General features: G+C 40.7%; 1 protein-coding gene across 3 annotated transcripts in view; it reads right to left on the bottom strand.

Annotated features, from left to right (window-relative positions):
- Positions 1 to 19,842, bottom strand: part of Scel (sciellin) — a 99,967-nt gene extending 80,125 nt beyond the window's left edge. For all 3 annotated transcript variants that reach the window (XM_036199394.1, XM_036199395.1, XM_036199396.1), the window contains exons 1-3: positions 19,737 to 19,842; positions 3,574 to 3,635; positions 2,800 to 2,914 (exon numbers count right to left, since the gene is read on the bottom strand). In XM_036199394.1, coding sequence (XP_036055287.1) covers positions 2,800 to 2,914; positions 3,574 to 3,616 — 158 coding nt within the window. In that variant the 5' untranslated portion in view covers positions 3,617 to 3,635; positions 19,737 to 19,842. The remainder of the gene's footprint in view (positions 1 to 2,799; positions 2,915 to 3,573; positions 3,636 to 19,736) is intronic.
- Positions 19,843 to 20,188: the final 346 nt, after the last annotated feature.

The raw sequence follows: 20,188 nt of genomic DNA, 5'->3' as shown, positions 1-20,188 counted from the left end.
GACAGTACAAAAGGCCATTTGTCCCATGAGATCCCACCCGATTCAACAATGAGTCAGTGCCGTTTGTTGTGATTGGTTTTGGGTTTTTGTTTTGTTTTGTTTTGTTTTGTTTTAAACCAGAGTATGGGAACATAAGACCATTGACTTTATGTGTATTAGTTCTTTCCTGCAAGAAGAAAAGACAAAAGTTTTCTACCAACATTCTTTGGGCTTAATTAAGCCATGGTGTCTGCACATTTTCATGGATTTGCCCATTCACCTTGGCAAAATATAGGGAAACAGGACTAATGCCTCAAATGAGAGAGATTAATCATTCTCAGGAGATGAAGCCTGTTTTTTGAACCATGAGATGCATGTGCCTTAAAGTCCCTATTAAATGAGGCAGGGAAGACACTGCTTAAGCTAGTCTACAGATGAGGTTGTTCATTAGGGATTCTATGGCTTTCCTAAAGTCACATGATTATTAAGTGACTAAGGTAGCTTAGGACCCACCTCTTTGCTTCCTGTCCTCTGTTCTCTTTACAGTCAACCCTGTGACGGAATTTTACACGTGAGTTGCCAAAGCTTTGTCATTCTCTGTTTGCAGAGTGGGCATGAAAGTGCAGGTGGCCTTGGGAAGTGGCCTTGAAACCCCACAGAGGGCAGGTACCTGAATTTCTTCCTGCCAACCCCCGAAACCTGAAACACCACATTTTCTCTGGTTGGGCTCCATTAACATTACTCAACATTCTGGAACAATGCTTAATAAAGCTATAAAAGAAACTATAGCAGACAATTAAAAAGCAGAGGAACTGCAACAATCTAGCAAAGCATACGCCCTCAGAAGGCCACCAGGAGAAAGTCCCCCTCTTCCCTGGTATCCTTCTGCAAAACTTAAGAAAGCACAGCAGGCACCAGGCACCTTCCTACCTGGAAACAAATGATAACACACAACCCAGAGCTGGACCAGTGGGAGCTAGAAAAGCACCAGAGCCAATTTCCCCTTCACTCAGCAGCTACCGTGCCATCCAAACTGGCTTCCCTGGATCTGATTAGGGAGGCTCGCTTTGGCATAGAATCAACATTGTTACCAACTGTGAACCTTCACCATCTGTATAAATACTTAGAAGTCAAATTTTACTATGCACATTTGCTATCACATGGCCACTACAGAAGAAAAGTACTCTTACAGAAGAACTAAGTGCAGATTTGTGGGAGGGAATGATTGTCGTTCAACAGTGCTCAGTCTAATAGTGATTGCATCTTTGCACATCACAGTAAGTCCTTCAATAAACAAGATACAACAGCAGAAGACAACAGATGCTTTCACTACTTATTGCCAGTACATTCCTCAAATAAGCATGTCTGGATAGTGTGTAAAAATTAGAACAAGTATCCCAAAATGTAGTTTCTCAGCTTAGAGCTGCCAACATGGGATGCTAGAAAGTTTCTGTTGTGATGATGTGTGTACACTTCAGGATGTTTATCAATACTTTGAACCTCTACTCACTAAGTGTTAGGTGTGTACCCCAATTTTATGACCAAAAATATCTCCCAACATTGTCAAATGTCCCCCTAGGTAAAATTGCCTCTGATTAAAAAACACTGGTATAATGGAAAGACAATGGATCATGTTAAAATATCAATACAACCACAAAATAGCTGTGTGCCATTTGGACAAATCAGATGGCTTCTCAGAGCTGTAGATTTCTCTCCTATAAATGGAGATTATAATACCTACCTTATGTGTTTATAAGACTTAGTGATACTTCATGAACAAGATACTAACACAAAGCTTAACACATAAAGAAATCAGAAAATGTATCCATAATGATGCATAATTTATAATTCATAGCTAATTAATGATAAAGATGGATCTGGGTTACATGATATGTATCATAAATACGTTGTGTAATAATCTTTTTGTACACTGTGAATTTATGTCACTCTGATTGGTTTAATAAAAAGCCAACTGGCCAATAGCTAGGCAGGATTTTAGGGGCAGAGAAAATGCTGGGAAGAAGAAGGGTAGAGTCACGAGGAGACATGACATGACATGTAGGAGATGAGATAATAAGCCATGAGCCACATGGCAGCATGTAAATTAATAGAAATGGGTTAATTTAGGTTATAAGAGCTAGTTAGAAATCAGCCTAAGCTATCAGCTGAGCTTTCTTAATTAATAAGAAGTCTCCATGTAGAGATTTGGGAGCTGGCTGGTGGGACAGAGAAAGATTTGTTACATAAATCTATGTTGACAATATTACTAGAAGCCTATGATTATAGTTTCAGATCTTTAAATAAATAGTTAGCAGAAGTGGTGCTCAAAGCCAGCGAAATTTTGTCAGTGTTTGCCCTTAAATGAGGCACCTAGAGGAAGATGGTCAGATGGGCCCAAAATGGGTGGGAGTTTGCTGATTTTACTCACACATGTAGAAGCTTTAGTTATTATTCTACAGTTGTAAATTTGAAGAGTTACTGGTATGACCAATACATCATAGAGGGGATAAACTGCCACCTTTGGGGAAACTAGGGTGTCTTGCTTTCTTTTTGTTTAAAAGGAAGCACAAACACCCATTTAAGGTGACAAGCATGATCTCCTCTGTAACAACTCACATCCTTTTGTATGTAAATGCTTATTTTTAAAAGTGCAGGTTTTCTTAGGAATATGGTAGAACTGATTTATGCTTACCAACTCCTACACAAATTAGACTGTATAGCCAAGTGTTTTAGTGGGAAAGGCCTGCTTTTTAGGTGGCCATATCTTTCAAACAGAGATACCTCTCATCCATCCATCCACCCTCCCGTCTCCACACTTACTTTTCTTCCTCAGGGCGCCTCTTTATCCAGCTGTTATCCTGTAAGAAAGCCCTTCTTCTGTTCACATCATGAAAACCCTGTTGTCTCAGGGCAGCCCCCTGGGTGCTCTTCACATCTATCAAGAGAAACATGAACAGCCGTAGGATAGTGAAGCTGCGTGGGGGTGTTAACCAGAAGGTCTTGAGAGGAGCACTGGCAAGTCTAGTAGCAGGATGCCCCGACAAGAAAGAACAAATCCCACACCCCATCACCAAAGATAACAAATAAAACTGCGCAGGTGCCAACTGAAACCACCAGTGCAGCTCAGGAGGCCCCAACAGTGGCCCAGAGAATGTAGGATCATCAGCTGAGACAAACCAAGCCAGGGTTTGGTGGCCAGCCATTCTGCTCATAAACATTGTGCTTATAAACACACTGTAAATTCTGGTGCATTTGATTACACATGACCTAACCCATGCATCTCACAGGTACCAGAGCACAGATCACCCTCCAAATGACATTTATGTTGATTGTTAAAAATTTTAAATTACAATGACTAAAGTGGAAACTACAGCATTTTTTAATGTATTTTAAAGAATTTCCCATATGACTACTACATCTACATTACATTCCCCTCCCAATCTCTCATTCTTACTTTAAAAAAAAAAAAGATGCCTAACTTAAGCAAAGCTAATAACGCCATTGTAAACAACAGATATCTATAGAAAAAAATGTATGATCTATGAGTTGTTTCTCTTATTTTTATAATATTGTAGTAAACATTATCTGTATTACCATTTCCAGTAGGAGACTTTTTTCTCGAGGAAAAATTCGACATGCTGGATTATAGTGAGGATCTAAAATTTGAAAAAAAGGGGATGAGAGACAATATAGTGAGGCTATTAAGAACCTTCAAGGAGCAATTGCTAAAATATAGTTTTCAACAATAGAGATAAAGCCTACAAGTATAAAAATGTTACATAAAGTGCCTTCCAAGAATTCGAGGGTATATCTGTTCCAAGGAATTTATTTTATTTATTTTATACATGGAAAAAAATGAGGCCAGAATGTTTCACATCCCCAGGGCTTTAAAATAAGCAATTAATTAAATTCAGTTTTCAATTGATTCATTTATTCAATCAGTAAATGTGCATGAGTTCCTGCACTGTGACTGGCTCCAGCACAGTGAGTCAGACACGTGTTGGTCATGGTGGATGGAGAGAAAGAGACACTGTGCTAGTCTTGTGACACAAGGGAAGAGGGCCTTAGAATGGGCTTACTGATTCCTTCCAGGAAAGTCAAAGTAAACCCAGGCAACTGGTGTGTCATGAGAGGGGAAGCAGCAAGATACACAGAAATTCCAGATCTAGACAGACACTGGAGATTTTAGACAACCATCCCAGGGGAAATCTCCAAGGTCCTTAGCCATGACCAGAATGGGAAAAGGTCTTCACCAACCCCACATCTGACAGAGGGCTGATATCCAGAATATATAAAGAACTCAAGAAATTAGACATCAAAATGCCCAACAGTCCAATTAAGAAATAGGCTATAGAACTAAACAGAGAAGTCTCAACAGAGGAAGTTCAAATGGCTGAAAGACATTTAAGGAATTGCTCAACATCCCTAATTATCCAGGAAATGCAAATCAAAACGACTCTGAGATACCACCTTAAACCTGTCAGAATGGCTAAGATCAAAAACACTGAAGACAGCTTATGCTTGAGAGGATATGGAGCAAGAGGAACTCTCCTCCACTGCTGGTGGGAATGCAAGCTTGTACAGCCACTTTGGAAATCAATATGGTGCTTCCTTAGAAAATTGGGAATCAGTCTCCCCCAAGACCCAGCTGTAGCATTCTTGGGCATCTACCCAAGGAACGCTCAATCATACCAAAAGGGCATTTGCCCAGCTATGTTCATATCAGCATTGTTTGTAATAGCCAGGACCTGGAAACAATCCAGATACCTTTCAACTGAAGAATGGATAAAGAAAATATGGCACATATACACAATGGAGTACTACTCAGCAGAGAAAAACAATGACATCATGAGGTTTGCAGGCAAATGGATGGATCAAGAAAAAAAATCATCCTGAGTGAGGTAACCCAGACTCAAAAGGATGAACATAATGTGTACTCACTCACAGTAGGACACTAGATGTAAAACAAAGATGACTAGACTGCTACACAACTCCAGGGAGGCTACCTAGAAAACAGGAAAGGACCCTTGGAAAGACCCAGGGATCACCCAATGACAGAGAAATGGATGAGGTCTACATGAACAACCTGGACGAGAGTAGGAGTAATGAAGGGCAAGATTTGAGGGAAAGAAAGCTTAGGGGAGCAGGAGATCCCAGCTGGATCAAGAACAGAAAGGGAGAACGAGGAATAACAGACCATGATAAATGATGACCACATGAGAACAGGAATAGGCAGAGTTCTAGAGAGGTCCCCAGAAATCCACAATGATAGATCCGATCCTCTGTAGTCTGCTGGCAATGGTCGAGAGAAAGCCTGATCTGACCTGGTTTGGTGATCAGATGACCAAACACCCTAATGGTCGTGCTGGAACTCTCATCCAATAACTGATGGAAGTGGATGCAGAGATCCTCTGCTGGGCCCCAGGTGGAGCTCCAGGAGTCCAATTTTTGAGAAAGGGACTGTAAGAGTGTGAATTGTTGAGAGCAAGATTGGAAGAGCACAGGGACAAATAGCCAAATGAATGGAAGCACATGAATTATGAGCCAGGGGCTGTGGAGCCCCCAGCTGGAGCAGGCCCTCGGGATAAGTGAGACAGTTGAATAGCTTGAACTGTTTGGGAGGCACCCAGGCAGTGGGACCCAGACCTGTCCTTAGTGCATGAGTTGGCTGTTTGGAACCTGGGGCTTATGCAGGGACACTTTGCTCAGCCTGGAAGGAGGGGACTGGACCTGCCTGTACTGAATCCACCAGGTTTAAATGAATCCCCAGGGGAGTCTTGGCCCTGGAGGAGATGGGAATGGAGGGGAGGGGCTGGGGGAAGGTGGGAGGTGGGGGTTAGAGGGGGGAGAACAGGGGAACCCATGGCTGATGTGTAAAACACAAATATAATAAATAAAAAAAAAGGAAAAAGGAAAAAAAAGATGTGAAGGGCTTAATATGAGCCCAATCTCAGTTCCTCTGTGACTGATGCTGTTCCCTAGAAGCTATTCATGTCCCTTCTTATATTTACACATGCATTAAAAATTATATTTGATGGGAGCCAACACAATTGCTCAGCAGGTAAAAGCAATTGCCACCAAGCCTGACGACCTGAATTCAGTCCCCATAATCTGTAATCAAATGGGTGAAAGGAGAGAACTGACCCCTGTAAGTTGTCTTCTGGCCTCCACACATGTGCACAATCATACACAGACACACATAAGAAATAAATAAATGAAAACAGATCCTGAATGACTATGTTAGCATGACAATTAAGACTGTCTGCTGTGTTTGTGTTCATCATTATTACAGTTGCATTTTCACCTCTTCTTTCTTAAGAGAAGTTAAAATGAGAACACTTCCATGAATCTTAGAAGCATTGTAGACCTAAGGCACTGTGCCTAGTCAGTCCTAGGTTACCTACCTTGAAAGTGGGGTTTACAGCTCTAAATCCAGAAAAGTCCAAGATAAGTGGGGACAACTAGTCATACTAGATGGGTAATTGTGTCCTTTGTGGTATCCATTCCACCAGACAGCATACGGAACTTGAAGAACCATTCAGTCTTAACCTAAGAAGTAACTTCTAGGATCAATTTATCACATTCAAGTTCTATAATCATAACCCTTAACTTTCCCTATCAAATGGGTATAATGAAACTTGTCACTTACTTCATAAGGTTATTACAATGATGATGATTAAATGAATAATGTCCATAAAAATGCCTTGTTAAACTGTAAGTGCTGCTTAGTACAGTACTATAAGCTGTAGCTCAACCTGGAGATTCTTAAGTCCTCTTCCTCCATCTTTTGAAGTCAAAAGCACTTCCATCGGTATCGTCATAGACATAAGGACTCATCCATGTAACCTGGAAATGACTGACTCAGGATAAAAATGCCAGTCCCATGTATCAAGGCAGAGGCAATTCTGTGATGATAATGTGTACTTGGCAGTTTACTAGGGGATCTCGCTGAAGCTCAGTTGGCACAAAGTGTATCCTTGCTCAACTTCTTCCTTCCTATCCCTCACCTCCTGCTCCTGTGACTATACCTGCCATAAGTCACAGACACCCAACTTTCCTCTCATGCACTGCGTCTAGGGGGTCACATATAAGACAAAGACTAACAGCAACAATCATGGGCACTGCCTTCTTAAGCTTGGAGTCACCCTGGGACCTCACAGCTCAGGTCCCTCACCTACAAATAAGGTAAAGCCGAGTTGTTGTGAGAATCAAGTGAGGACACATGCACAGTGTCAAATCATTGCCCAACTCCATTGGAACTCAATAATTCTTACCTTCATGCCTTTATTATTATTATTATTATTATTATTATTATTATTATTATTACTGCTTTGGAAAACAGAGCAAAAACAGGAAAGAGAGGGAGGGAGTAAGAAAAGGATAGGACAGGCTTTGAAAACAGGCAAATGGATTTTCAGAGAGTGTGGGACAGCCCCTGGCTGGCTCATTTGGAGGTTGACCAGATATCTTAGGAAAATGGAGCAAAGAGAAACCTAACACAAGCATAGGGTTATTGAGTGGCTCAGAGGATAAAGGTGCTTGCCACCATGCCTGATGATCGAGTTCAGTCCTCAGGATCTACATGGTTGAAGGAAGGTTGACTTCCAGGGCCTGCCCTCTGACTTCCATATGTGTGCTGTGACAAGTGTGGCCGGCATATGCACACACACACATTCACACACTCACACACACTCACTCACACACACTCACTCACACACACACATACACACACTCACTCACACACACACACACTCACTCACACACACACTCACACACACACACACACACACACACACACACACATACTCACACACACATACACACACTCACTCACACACACACTCACACACACACAAACTCACACACACATACACACACACACTCACACACATACACACACACACACTCACTCACACACACACATACACAAATAAATGAGACAACACATATCTCAATTATTCACTAATTTTGCCTCAAATTCAGCCCCACTTCTTGAGATTCCTGGCTTATCCATTTCCTGTTTCCAAATAGAATCTAGTAAGTTTTCCTATTTCCCTCTTAGCTGACGACGAGAAACACCTCAGCTGACTGGAGCTACAAGTCGAAGGCAGTCAGCATATTTAATGTATATTTGTAATACACTTGTGAAGATTGCAAGTTCAATTGTGAGACCAGGAACAGGGTAAGTGAAGGAAAGACAATATATAATTATCTGCTCAGTGGGCTGCCTCTTCTGAGAAACTGGGCTTCACTGAGCAAGGCTTAGGCTTTCTCTTTTGTTCCTAGTGTAGGATAATGCAGACACTGCCTAGCTAATTCCTACACTGAATCCTGCTTCCAAATTCACATGTTGAACTCTAACCTTTCATCAGACTATGGATATTTGGAGATAGTGACTTTTAAGAGGGGGGAATTAAAATAAAGCCTTCGGGTAGCAAGGACCATTCACTTGCAAGCCAAGGAGAAAGAATTCAAGTAAGCCTGAATACACTGACACACTGATTTTGAACACCCAGCCTCCAGAATCTCCAGACAACACATTTTCACTGTCTAACTCATCTCACACATCTCTGTGTGGTGTTTTATTATGGCATCACTAAAAAAAAAAAAAAAAAACCAACTCAGTGCTTATGAAAGAAATAACCAAGCTTCTTCAAGGTAGGGAAGCCTTCCAGAGAGGTCTGTACCACAGTTCCTAATCTGTGCCCTCAATTGACTCAACTGTCATACTGCACAGAGCAATTATCAACATCACAAACATATGTTAGTTGAGCCCCTGCTTTGAGAGTATAATGTACATCATGGACATAATCTCTCACTATCAAAGGAACTCTGTGAGCTGGTTATTATTATTATTGCCGACACTCAGATAAAATATGTGAAGTTCAGGAAGAGTATCATTTGTCCAAGATGCTAAGTGGCAGAAGGCAGACTTCTCAAACAAAGCCAACTCTTTTCTGAGCACCCAGCAATCATGTTCATTATGAGTCACTCAAGACTAGACGGGTACACTGGAGATAGAGTGACAGGGACATAGTGCTCCTTGGGGGCCTGCCTGACCCAGGACATCTCACAAGCCCAATAAGTTCCATCCACAATGCATCAGGTCAACCAAGGCAGCCTTTCAAGGAATCATTGCTGCAAACCTTCACAGAAGATTTTTTTTGGTATGTTCTTGAACATTATCTGGGTCATTAAACATATATCAACACAAAAACCTTCATGTCATAGAAACACTTTTTTGTAATAGCAAAAAACAGTGGAACTAACCCAAATACCCATCAGACAATGAATGGACATATAGTTTGGCATATCCACACAATGGACTATTGCTCAGGAATACACAGGACTGAAGTACTGTTTCACGCTGAAACATGGATGAAACTTGAGACAGACTAAATGAACGGAGTCAGACACTAAAGAAATGTGAACAATTGTCTATGAAATGTGAACAATAGTCAAGCTCTTGGAAAAAATAACTTGTGCTTTTTAGAAGCTAGGGAAAAGAAAAATGCTGCTAATGGAAATCAGGCTTCTTTGGGGGCAATGATGTTCTGGAATTAGACAGTGGTGATGGATTACAAACCGGTGAATTGAAAAGAAAACATTGACTTTTATATTTTCAACGGGATAAATGTTACGGTATATAAGTAAGCTTTCAACTAAAAAACCCCAAACTAAAAACGGTCAGCAAGCACAGGACATACAAGAGCTCGAGGGACAGCCTGATTTTGCCTCCATGGTTTTGCCAAAATAAAATGAAGTAAGATTTTATTTCACAGGATCATTTCAGGTCCACCAGGACTTATATCCATCCAACCACTGGGAAACATTTTTGCTTCAAGATTTCTGGCTCCTGACCAGATGCCAATTTCTGTGTTGGGTTTGGAAACAGAGTCACCCTCTTTTATAGGAAAGCATGACTGAGAGTCAAAAGGAAAATGTCAGTCTCATTCAAGATTATGTCCGTGTGAATTAACAAGTGATACAGCAGACTGTGTGGCAATAAGAGAGTGCAACATTTTGTCAAGTTGCATAAACATATAACTATTGGGTGCTATGTTTTCTGATATTTCAATTAGTGTGCTATATAATGACATATCATATATATCCTTTTTACAGTACTATATTGGATAAATAGAATATTTGGTACATATATGGTAAGTATATACTATATATAGTTTATTTGTAAAACAAATAATGTAAATAGCTATTCCTATATCATTGAACTTAAAATTCAATGTATAGAGTGCTCATTTAAACACATAACTCATATTATGTTTGCCATGTTTTATCCATACCACTTCTGCTAGCTTTTGGAACAAATATCTTCTGCATGTTGTAATTTGTCTTATTGTCACTGGAATGTTAATAATGATGCCTACTGGATCTTTATACTTGTGTGTGTGTGTGTGTGTGTGTGTGTGTGTGTGTGTGTGTGTGTGTACATCTTTATACATTATACAGAATCTTTTATACTTTATCCTTCCCTCCCATTTTGATGTTGATGCCTCCTCTCCCTGTTGTATCCCATCTTTGGCTTCTTGTTAGGCCTCCAGAACTTTCGATTTTCCTCAAATTCTCATAATCTACTTGACTATCCATGCCAATCTTTCAATCTTTCTGACTACTAGCTAGCTTGAAGTAAAGTATGCCTGGGCAAGGAGCACATTAAGGCTGAGAAGTGGCTCAAAGGAGAATGATGAGCTGTGATCTAGCCTCAGGCTGAGACCCAGCTGTGACACTCATTAGCCACGTGGACCAAGTCATTACTCTGCCTCTACAAAGTGGGGCTTAGGTCAGGCTTAAAAGGTTTCTGTGAAAACTAAGATTATAAATTACTATAAATCATCTAAGCTATTATTATTGTCTGAACTCTCCCCTGTCCTTACCAGAGCCTACAAAGGCAACAGATGCCTGGGTTGACACAAACACTGAGGAGTACATGGGTGAGAGACCAAGGAGAATTCAAAGAACAATCCCTACATGGATTTGGAGCCAGAGAGCTGCACACCGTGGAAGATGCAACAAGACAGAAAATGCATATCCAGAAAACAAGAACAAGGTCCCCTTAACTACTTACTCCTAGATACCTCCCAGAGGTTCTACGGTAGAGCCCTTGGGTGTTTACACTATGTCCAAGCCCAGTCATGAAAAGAGAGGAAGAGGTAAAGGACTGGAAGCTGGATCAGATGCCTATCTCCTTTAATCGAGCCTTCCGAAGAATACCTCACTACCCAAGCATGAGAGTGCCACACCTTCTAGGAGGATGTTAAGTCTGTCGTGTTGGAGTTAGTCCTAAACGTGAAATGAAGAGGCAGTTCCTGTTGTTTTCTTTTGTCTTGTACATAGCACTCTGTAAAAGGCTGGCAATGTGACAGTATCAGGATCTTACCCATCCTAGCATGGTACCCAGGCCCTGGCGGCAAAGCTGATGAACTGAGGATACAGAGCTATGGAAGATGGAAGCACTGGTTGCCGTAACAAGCATGCTTTTTGTGTGTACCCAAACATTTTTATTAGTTGAATGCCAATTACTATTTCTATCATGTCTTTTGTCAGCTGGCAAGTCACTGAATGTATAACTGGTCTCATATAATTGGACCACATAATTTTTTCAATGAATTTTCATGGTCAAAAAAGGTCAAGGATCATCACTCTGAAATTCATATTTAGAATGCCACCAGAATGCCAATCAGGCCTGTGATTCTAGTTATTGGGGACCCTGCTTTGACTACATTGTATATTCAAAGCCAGCCTGGGAAAGTGAGTGAGATTTTTGTCTCAAATTCTAAGGAAAACAAAACATAGAAAAGGACCAGGGATCCTGCTTAGTGGTAGAGTCCTTGCATAGAATGAAGAAGAAAAAGAAACACTCTTCGGATACCATGGCTTCTTATTTTTTTAATTAAAAATAACACTTACATGTTTTTTAATTGTGTGAGCCTTCTTACATTTCAGGGGCCATCAAAGAAACCCTGGGCACATGGGAAAGGATGAAAAGGTAGAGACCAGACATAGGCCATCACAATGTTTTTAGAGACTCATGACACAGAATGATGGCCTCTCTAGTATCCATTCTCCACTTGCCCCTTACTTATAGATAAACCCCACTTCCCAGCCTCTGCTGAAGTGGCAAGAGGGCACATTTATAGTTCAGGCTACTGAGGCTAAAGAAAAAGTCCCTTTTTGCTTCTAGATGCTCTTCTCTGAAGGTAGGAGTGGCCATGTTGGACTTGACAGGGTCATAAAGCTGCCACAATTATCGTCCATTGTCTATCTTTTCCTTTTAGAAGAATAAACTTTTCCTTCAGGAAAAGTGACAAAGCTCCTGTTATTATAAATTAAGTTGCTTTTTGATTTTATTACTCAAGCCTGATATTTTTCCTCCATATTTCTAAGATGTATGGAACAAATAGGTTTAAAATCCAACAGGTATCACCGAAAGAGAGTCATGATTCTTTTATTAGTGAACAGCACATATATCTGTGATCAAGGCTTTTAGCAAAGGGGGCCACTTGCTGAGTGGCTACCATGTGCCAATTCCTGTGATCAAGCACATGATCTTTATTTGGTCTTCTCAGATGGGTACTATTATCTCTAATTACAGGAGCCCAAGATGTAACCTGCACAGATCACAGTAAGTGGTGAAACGGAGCTGTAATTAAGTGTGGATGACTATAATGCAGTAAGTGGTTCTATATACAACTCAAAATGCTCTGGGATATTGCCAATAGAAGACATGCAGAGAATCACTCCTGTATACCAGGAGATGGGCAACAAGGGAGGGTGGTTGCAGGTACAACAGTAATGAAGGCCAACCCTAACATCTCCAGACAGCTCAGCCTGGAACTTCTCAGCTCCCACCACACTGAAACCAAGTGTGGTAACACTAGGACTGATAACACACTGCTTCCCTGGGGCCATCTTGCTGCCAGCCAGCTGAGCAATGCTTCCTATTCATTTCCAAAACTAATGTTGCCCACTGATGCAACCTAGACAATAAAGGAAGATGCATTGTATGCTATTTTCAGGTAATAATAGTTCATTAAGAATTCTGATTTCCCCTCTGAAATAAAAATGACTGATATGGCAGAAATTAATTTTTTTCTTATTTGATTTAAGTATTACTAAAATAATGGTTGCCTGCTCAATGATTCAAGGTGGGCAAGGTCTGCTCTGTGGACTTCTTTCTGTCTCTCTTAGTGCCTTCCTGCATAACTTCTCTCAGCCAATTATCATCAACCTGCTTTCTCCTTTGATCAGCCCATTCTGTGGTCCCGAGCCATTTCTAGAGGCTTCCAGAGCATCTGTGATGCAAGCCCCTTTCATCCAGTTCCACTTCCCCAGGCTAACAGCAATGGAGTTCTTCTAAGTTGCTAGATAGAAAGTAACATCTTTTTAAAGTAAAGATACTTCTTAAGCAGTTATTAAAAAAGGATCAACAACATACAGTGTTGTTTGGGGAATGGTCTTGCAGTCACAAGCCTCTCAAATAGAATGCTAAAAATTAACTGAAATAAATAAATAAATAAATAAATAAATAAATAAATAAATAAATAAATGAATGAATAAATAAATAGATTTAACTGCAGAAAATTCGTATTTTTATGGAATTCTTTAATGCAATTACTTTTTAAGGACTAGAATTGCCTGGATTTCAACATCCAATCAAATCAGGCCACTTAGTAGCCTCAGTTCAGCTAATAGGTTTATTCTTAGGTGCCACCTTCCAGTCTCAATGCAGTAAAGTTTATAGCTTCTTGGGAGAAAGACCGAGTCTGTGTGGGACAGTGGCGTAGTCAGCAACTGTGCAGAGCTCTCTGTTTTCATTTTTGTGAGACAGGGTCTTACCATGAAGCCCAGGCTGAACTCCAGAAGCTGCCTCTGGTTCCAAGAATTTGGGGTTACAGGAGAGCAACCATATTTTAAATGTGGAAATTCATAGAAAAATGGTGCTCTAAGTAGAAACTACAAAAATCATCTTTTGATTTGGGTTTTGTTTCCAAAGTCCTTGCAAGAATATTGTGATACGTCAGTATTGTTAACTATAGTTTGTAATTGAGGAGAAAAAAACCAGAGAAAGGGTCCAGGGTCTTACAGCCAACCAGAGTTCTGGACTAGAAATTCCCATTTTAATTCTAGCGTTCTTGCCACAGTAGCCATGTACCCGTAACCACCTACAGTTTAGAGAGCCATATATTCAATGTTCAACATCCAAGTTTAAGTCCTCCTTCACTCCAAAGTACTGAATGCCTAAGCTGAGACTATAAATGTGAAGCCAAAATTCTCAAGGAGAGCAGAATAAATAAAACAAAGTAAAAGCAAAGCAAATATAAAAAAAATATTGTCAACCACCAGCCAATCTTTCCTTTCCTCTGCGTGGCTCAACACTAGAAGGTGGTCCTTTGCATTCACTGTTTGCAAGCTCTGTCCAAAGACATTTGTCTTTGAGTTTTATATGAAATTACTCTTAAGCTTTGAATCAAGAAACCCATCAAACTTCTCAGTTCTTGGATACCTTAGAAACCATCCATGCCGCCTGCTTCTTAAACCTGCAGTCTGTCCACCCTCAGTTTGCTTTGGTGGTCCGTGTTGTTATAGTTTGCCATTGTTTGTCTGAGAATTGAGTCTAGGGCTTCATAGATGCTAGGCAAGCACTCCAGCACTGAGCTACATCCCAGGTATTTTGTATTTTTAATAGTGACATTTCCTGGGGTAGCTTTCATGTCCATCAATTAACTGTCCACCTTGCCTATCCCCAACTCCCTCAGCTTCTGGAATTCCCTAGGACATCTCCCAGTTCAGCTACAATTTCTTTTTTCATCTTTGGGCCTTCTCCAAAAATAGACTTTAAAAATGTTACCCAAGGATAAAATGCCTCTTGGCTGAAGTAACAATGCCTGTGTCTTTTTCTGCTAGCTTCTCTTAGGATTGTGAGAGCAAAAAATTAGACTGGATGGGGGAAATATACAGAAAGGGAATGAATGAAAAGTGAAACACAAAAGGAAAAAAATGTAGAGCTGAAAGTAGATTAACAAAGCAGAGGATAAAGGAAGAAACCTGAAAAAGCAAGGGGAAAAAAAAAAACCTGGTCATAGGGTAACAAGTTTATGTTTTATGTACATCATCCCATTTGAGACTCACATATTTTTAGGTCAGTAGTTTACAATAATTATCTTTATTCTACAACTACATGAAATGCCATGACACTCTGGGGACCAGGGAGTGGAATTTGACGTTTGAAGGAAAATGTTGCCCACCGGCTCATGTACTTGAATACTTGGTCCTCAGTTACCAGGCTATTTGTAGAGGTTTAGGTGATTCAGCCTTTCAGAAGGGAGTACATCCCTGGGATGGACATTAAGATGAAAAAGCCTTGCTGCTTCCAGTCTGCTCTCTTCATGCTTAGCTTTGAAGATATGAATTCTCAGCTTCCTTCCTCCACCATGTCTCCCCTATCCCATCAGGAACTCTTATCCCCTAGTATTATAAGCCAATGTAAACTCTATCTTCTTGACGTTACCTTGGCCAAGGTGCTCTAATCTAGCAACAAAGAGCAGCTAACACAATTGCTATGATTAAAGTAACATCAGAGTCATTTTATGGAAAGCTAGGACAGGCATTGAAAAACCATTATCTCAGGATGAATAGTTTGCCTGGGGTTACAGAGCCAGTGAATTACACAATGGAGGTTCAAACTCAGACCAAAGTTCCTGTCTTAGAAACATAGCAAACTAAAAGGGGGAAGTGAGTGGAAAGTTACTGGACTAAAGGAAATGGTAAACAGAATATCAATCCCTTTGCAGCAGAGCCTTGTGATGGGTCAACAGCTGCAGGAATTAGAGCAGATTTCCATAACTCATTTTACCAAAGTATTATGGGATCAGCAGAGAGCAGCAGCTGGATAGGTTAACTACTTCAGAATCTTTTTCCTATTTAGTGAACTCCTAATGCATTTATGCAAATGGCTGACTTTTCGGAGAGCAATGAGAACACGAGCCTAGGACAAATGTCTGTAGAATGGAAATGTGGCTAGAAAAACAGTGTAAATGGCAGTGGCCAAGGTGTACACCTTGGTTTATAAAGAAGCTCTGGGTACTTTGTTCCTCAAGAATCACTGTGACGGGCAGAATCTCTAAGAATAGGAAGAGGTCAACTGCTGTAAAACATTTTCAAACGGAGAAGAAGAGAGACCCCATAATGACAGACCTGTGAAGGGAAGGACTGCCCTCAAAGAGCTATTATCACCCCCAACCATGAAATGGTATGAAGGGGAAGACACATAGAGAGTTCTGAGTACCTTAGCTTTATGTCCATTTTGACAAGTCCCCTAGGTTAACCTGCAAATGGTTTACCACAGTAGACATCTCTGTTGAGTTTTACCCAATGATGGAAATGCAGACTTCTCAGCTGGCCTGGACTTAGATGGTTAGGAGTGGGCCATTTATTTTCTCTCACAGACCAAAGGCCTAAGCTTAGCAATGGGATTCTTGATGATAAAAAAAAAAAAAGGAATCCAAAATTTAGCACAAATGAAATCTTTTGTTATCCAGATCTCTGAATGTTATCCGTTTTCTATCTTTATAACTGCTAACATAAAACTGACTCTCTGATAGTTCTTGGTTTTAATACATGAAAATCTCCTGATCCTCGCTACAGGATAATTTGACATATCACTTACGTAACATCCTGATTATTGGGACAACTGTCCATTTCATCCTACAGAGACACTGGTTGAATACCAATTAACAAGCATTCAATCATATAAAAATTACCTGTCATCTGAGTGCTATCATGGACCATTCCTAGTTCCAATTGATTCAAGGTCAAGCCTATCTGGGGAACAACCCCTTCAATTTCTTGCATACAGATGCCTTTTAAGTTTTTGCACACAGCATCCTTAATGATACTCAGTACAGACCATTTAAGTGAAGTTAGTTTTGTGTGCAGACATACTCTGCTGACCATGTAATTCTTATGTCCCTTTGGGAAGCCTGCTGCAGTGTCTTAGGATGTATGTGCTGCAGTAAACTTAATAACTAGTTCATTGTCTTCTAAGGGAATGTCTACATAAAGGAGGTTTACTAACATTTTAGAGCCAAGAACCTTGGGCTTAGAGACTAAGGATCAATTATTTAGATTTTTAGAGTTCTTGAGTGTGCAATTTCAGTGAGCAGTCAGGACTACTGGTTTTCTTGTCTAGATATGAGCCTATTGTCCTTTAACATAAAATTCACTCTTTCAATTAACAACCACAATAAAAGGACAATCTGTATCTTTAAAGAATTTGGCAACTGACATAAAACACAAGCATGATAAATCAAGCTGCCATTTGCAAAGCACATACCTGAGGAACAGCCTCACCCAAATCTGGAAATCATAATCTTTGCACCATGGCAAACAGGGAGCACTGGGCAGCTACAGGTAGGTATATGGAAACTTCTACCTACAACTGTTATTGATTTCAAAGTTCTTGAGATGAGAAAATAGAAAAGGATCTACAAATGCCTGAGAAGTAGGATGCTGCCAGTAGGGAAACTGGAGGAAACAACTAAGATTTCTCTTTAAGATTCTTGAACTGAGGAGTTTCATCTCCTTGCTCTTAAGGAATGCTTGGAGTTAATGCAGCCACCATACCAGATGCTATCTGAAATCATGTTTTCTTGAGTTGACTGCCTGGGGGACCATACGAAGTTCATTCCTCAGTATGTAGTCAGTCAGTCACTCAGAGCACACTTCTCTTTTGTTTACAAAGTTCCCAGGAATGGGACTCTCTGAAGAAGAGCAATCAGAATTCTGACAGTCAGAGGAGACAGCCCAGGAAACAGAGCCTATGGAAAGGCAGCAGAGGTGAGGAGCACGCTGACTGTGAGGGCCAGCGGAGGTGAGGAGCACATCCAAACACCACAAAATAGAACTGTATTTCTGTGTCAAAATCACATCACATACACTACAAGAGCATTGGGCACACTTGTTTACATATATCACTTGCAGTCCTTTGATAAAGATGGAGCATAGTTCATTTTATTACTACTTTTTATAAATATCATTGAGAAAAAAATCTAATAAGGCAAATGACAGAGATCTGACTTCACAATCTGGTTCTGCCACTCCAGGCCTGGAAGGTTGCCTAATACTTATTCTTTGTTGTCTTCATGTAGAAAATTCAAAGGGTAGCGCCAGTGAGGTGGCTCAGTGCCTAGAGACCTGATTTGATCCCTGAAAACCAAGTAAAAAGGCTAACATGGTACCACATGTGTGTTACCTCAGCATTGAAGTAAGACTCAGCAACAGGATGATTGCCTCCAAGCACATGGGCCAGCTAGCTCAATACACCCCACAGCAGAGACAGAGAGAGATGCTGCCACAGCAAGGTGGAAGGAGAAAAATGGCTCCTGAAAATTGTCCTCTGGTTACCACATACATGCTGTGGCATGCACACTTCCATACTCACACACGTACCATATCACACATGTACAGACACACATACACACACATTAATAATAATAGTGATAAATATGTGTTTAAAAGAAAATGCAAAGGCGGAACTAAATTTATACCAATGAGATGCTAAAGTGTACATATACCTAAATTTCTATAAAATTCTGACCTCTTTCCATGCATTCTCCGTATGTCTTGACATTTAGAATCCAAATGTCTTGGTAAACTCTTAACTGCTTAGCTTTTCCAATATTGTAAATACTAGAGCATGGCCAGTATCAGAAAAGCTGTCTCTGTGTCATCTACAGAAGTGAAAGTCAGTTTTCAATTTTATGAAAAACAAAACAGTACTCCACATACACTGTCCTCGGGCTTCCTGCTGCCTGCACATGTTGAAAAACCAAGTCATCAAATCTGTCAGTAAACCATAGGGAATTGAGCACTGACACGTCTCAGCCACTGAGACTTTGGTGGCTCAGTCAGTCAAGAAAGCAAGGAAACCTCTAGTTCTTAAACAGAGCCGGGTTTGCAGAAGAAAGGGGCAGCTACCACAAGTCTCGGTCAATTCCCATGGCTCTATCATAAACAGAAGTGATCAAAGGAAAGGGGAGGAGCAGACAAGCCAGCTGGTTTTTTAGGCATAAGATGGGCAGAGAGGTTGAAAATTGCCTCTGCATTCTTTAATCCATTCTCAAGCTAATTCAGAACCTAACATACACACATGCACACAGACCCCTGTGAAGAACCACACATCTCCATGTCACCCCCTCCTTCCTCCACACCATTCCACGGTTCTCTTACATAAGCAAGGGTGATTTTCCTACCCGAAGAGAATAAGGTTGAGTGGGTTCGCTGTGTTTGTCACAGTTGAGAAAAAAAAAAAAGACACTATTTGTAAATCAATAAAGTTTAAATTTTCACTAGAAACATCATCTGTGAAAACAGGAGGATCTTTTTATAAACCAATTTTATAGTCACTGGATAAAACAGACCAGTGAGTGCTGATTGAGAGCTTTATTATCTAGATATGAAGTAGAATTCTCAAGCTGCCAGCTCCCATGGGAAACTCAAAGGGTTCTCCATTTCTGTGATGCCGTGATGTGTACTATGGCCAAGTTAAAAGCTGTGGGAACTGGAAGTGCAGAGCTATGGGCATACAGAATACTCATCAGAGGCTGTCAAAATCTAGCTGGAAACAAGTCAAAAATAATACAGACAACCCTGATCTGAATCATTTGGAAGGAAAGCAGAGAAATTTATGCACAAAAAAGCAAAGCAACTGTGTTTATCTTTGCAAGTAGAATTCAACTTACCTTTCTTGTGCAGAAACCCAGAAGAACTCTTGGCTAACCGGCCCGCAGTGATTCCCCAAGTGGATCTGGCTAAAATAAATGGGCACCTGGAGCTTCCCTGGTGCAGTTCCCACCTCGGTTAATGAACAGCTTACAGGCTTCTCTCTCAACACTGAGTCACGCAGGGAGGAGGTAGGCGGTGTGAAAGAGGGTGTCGCCTTGTACAAATACCAGCTCAACAAAAACAGTCTCATTCACAGGCCCACTGTCTCTGTTGGTGAGTTCTTCATATAACTTTGGTGCTCTGCCCCGAATGCTCTCTCTGTCAACTCCTTTAACTGATACCCACAACACACGACACTGGCAAGCGGGCGCCCCAGCCCACCATTGGTGAATAAGCTTTTAAAAAGCAAAATTAAAAACTCGAAGTAGAAGGAATCCCTCCCTCCCTCCTCATACTACTTGGGGTGTGA

This window comes from Onychomys torridus, chromosome 9, assembly GCF_903995425.1.
Source record: "Onychomys torridus chromosome 9, mOncTor1.1, whole genome shotgun sequence".
Lineage (NCBI taxonomy): Eukaryota > Metazoa > Chordata > Mammalia > Rodentia > Cricetidae > Onychomys > Onychomys torridus.
This window is presented reverse-complemented; position numbering and strand designations above follow the sequence as displayed.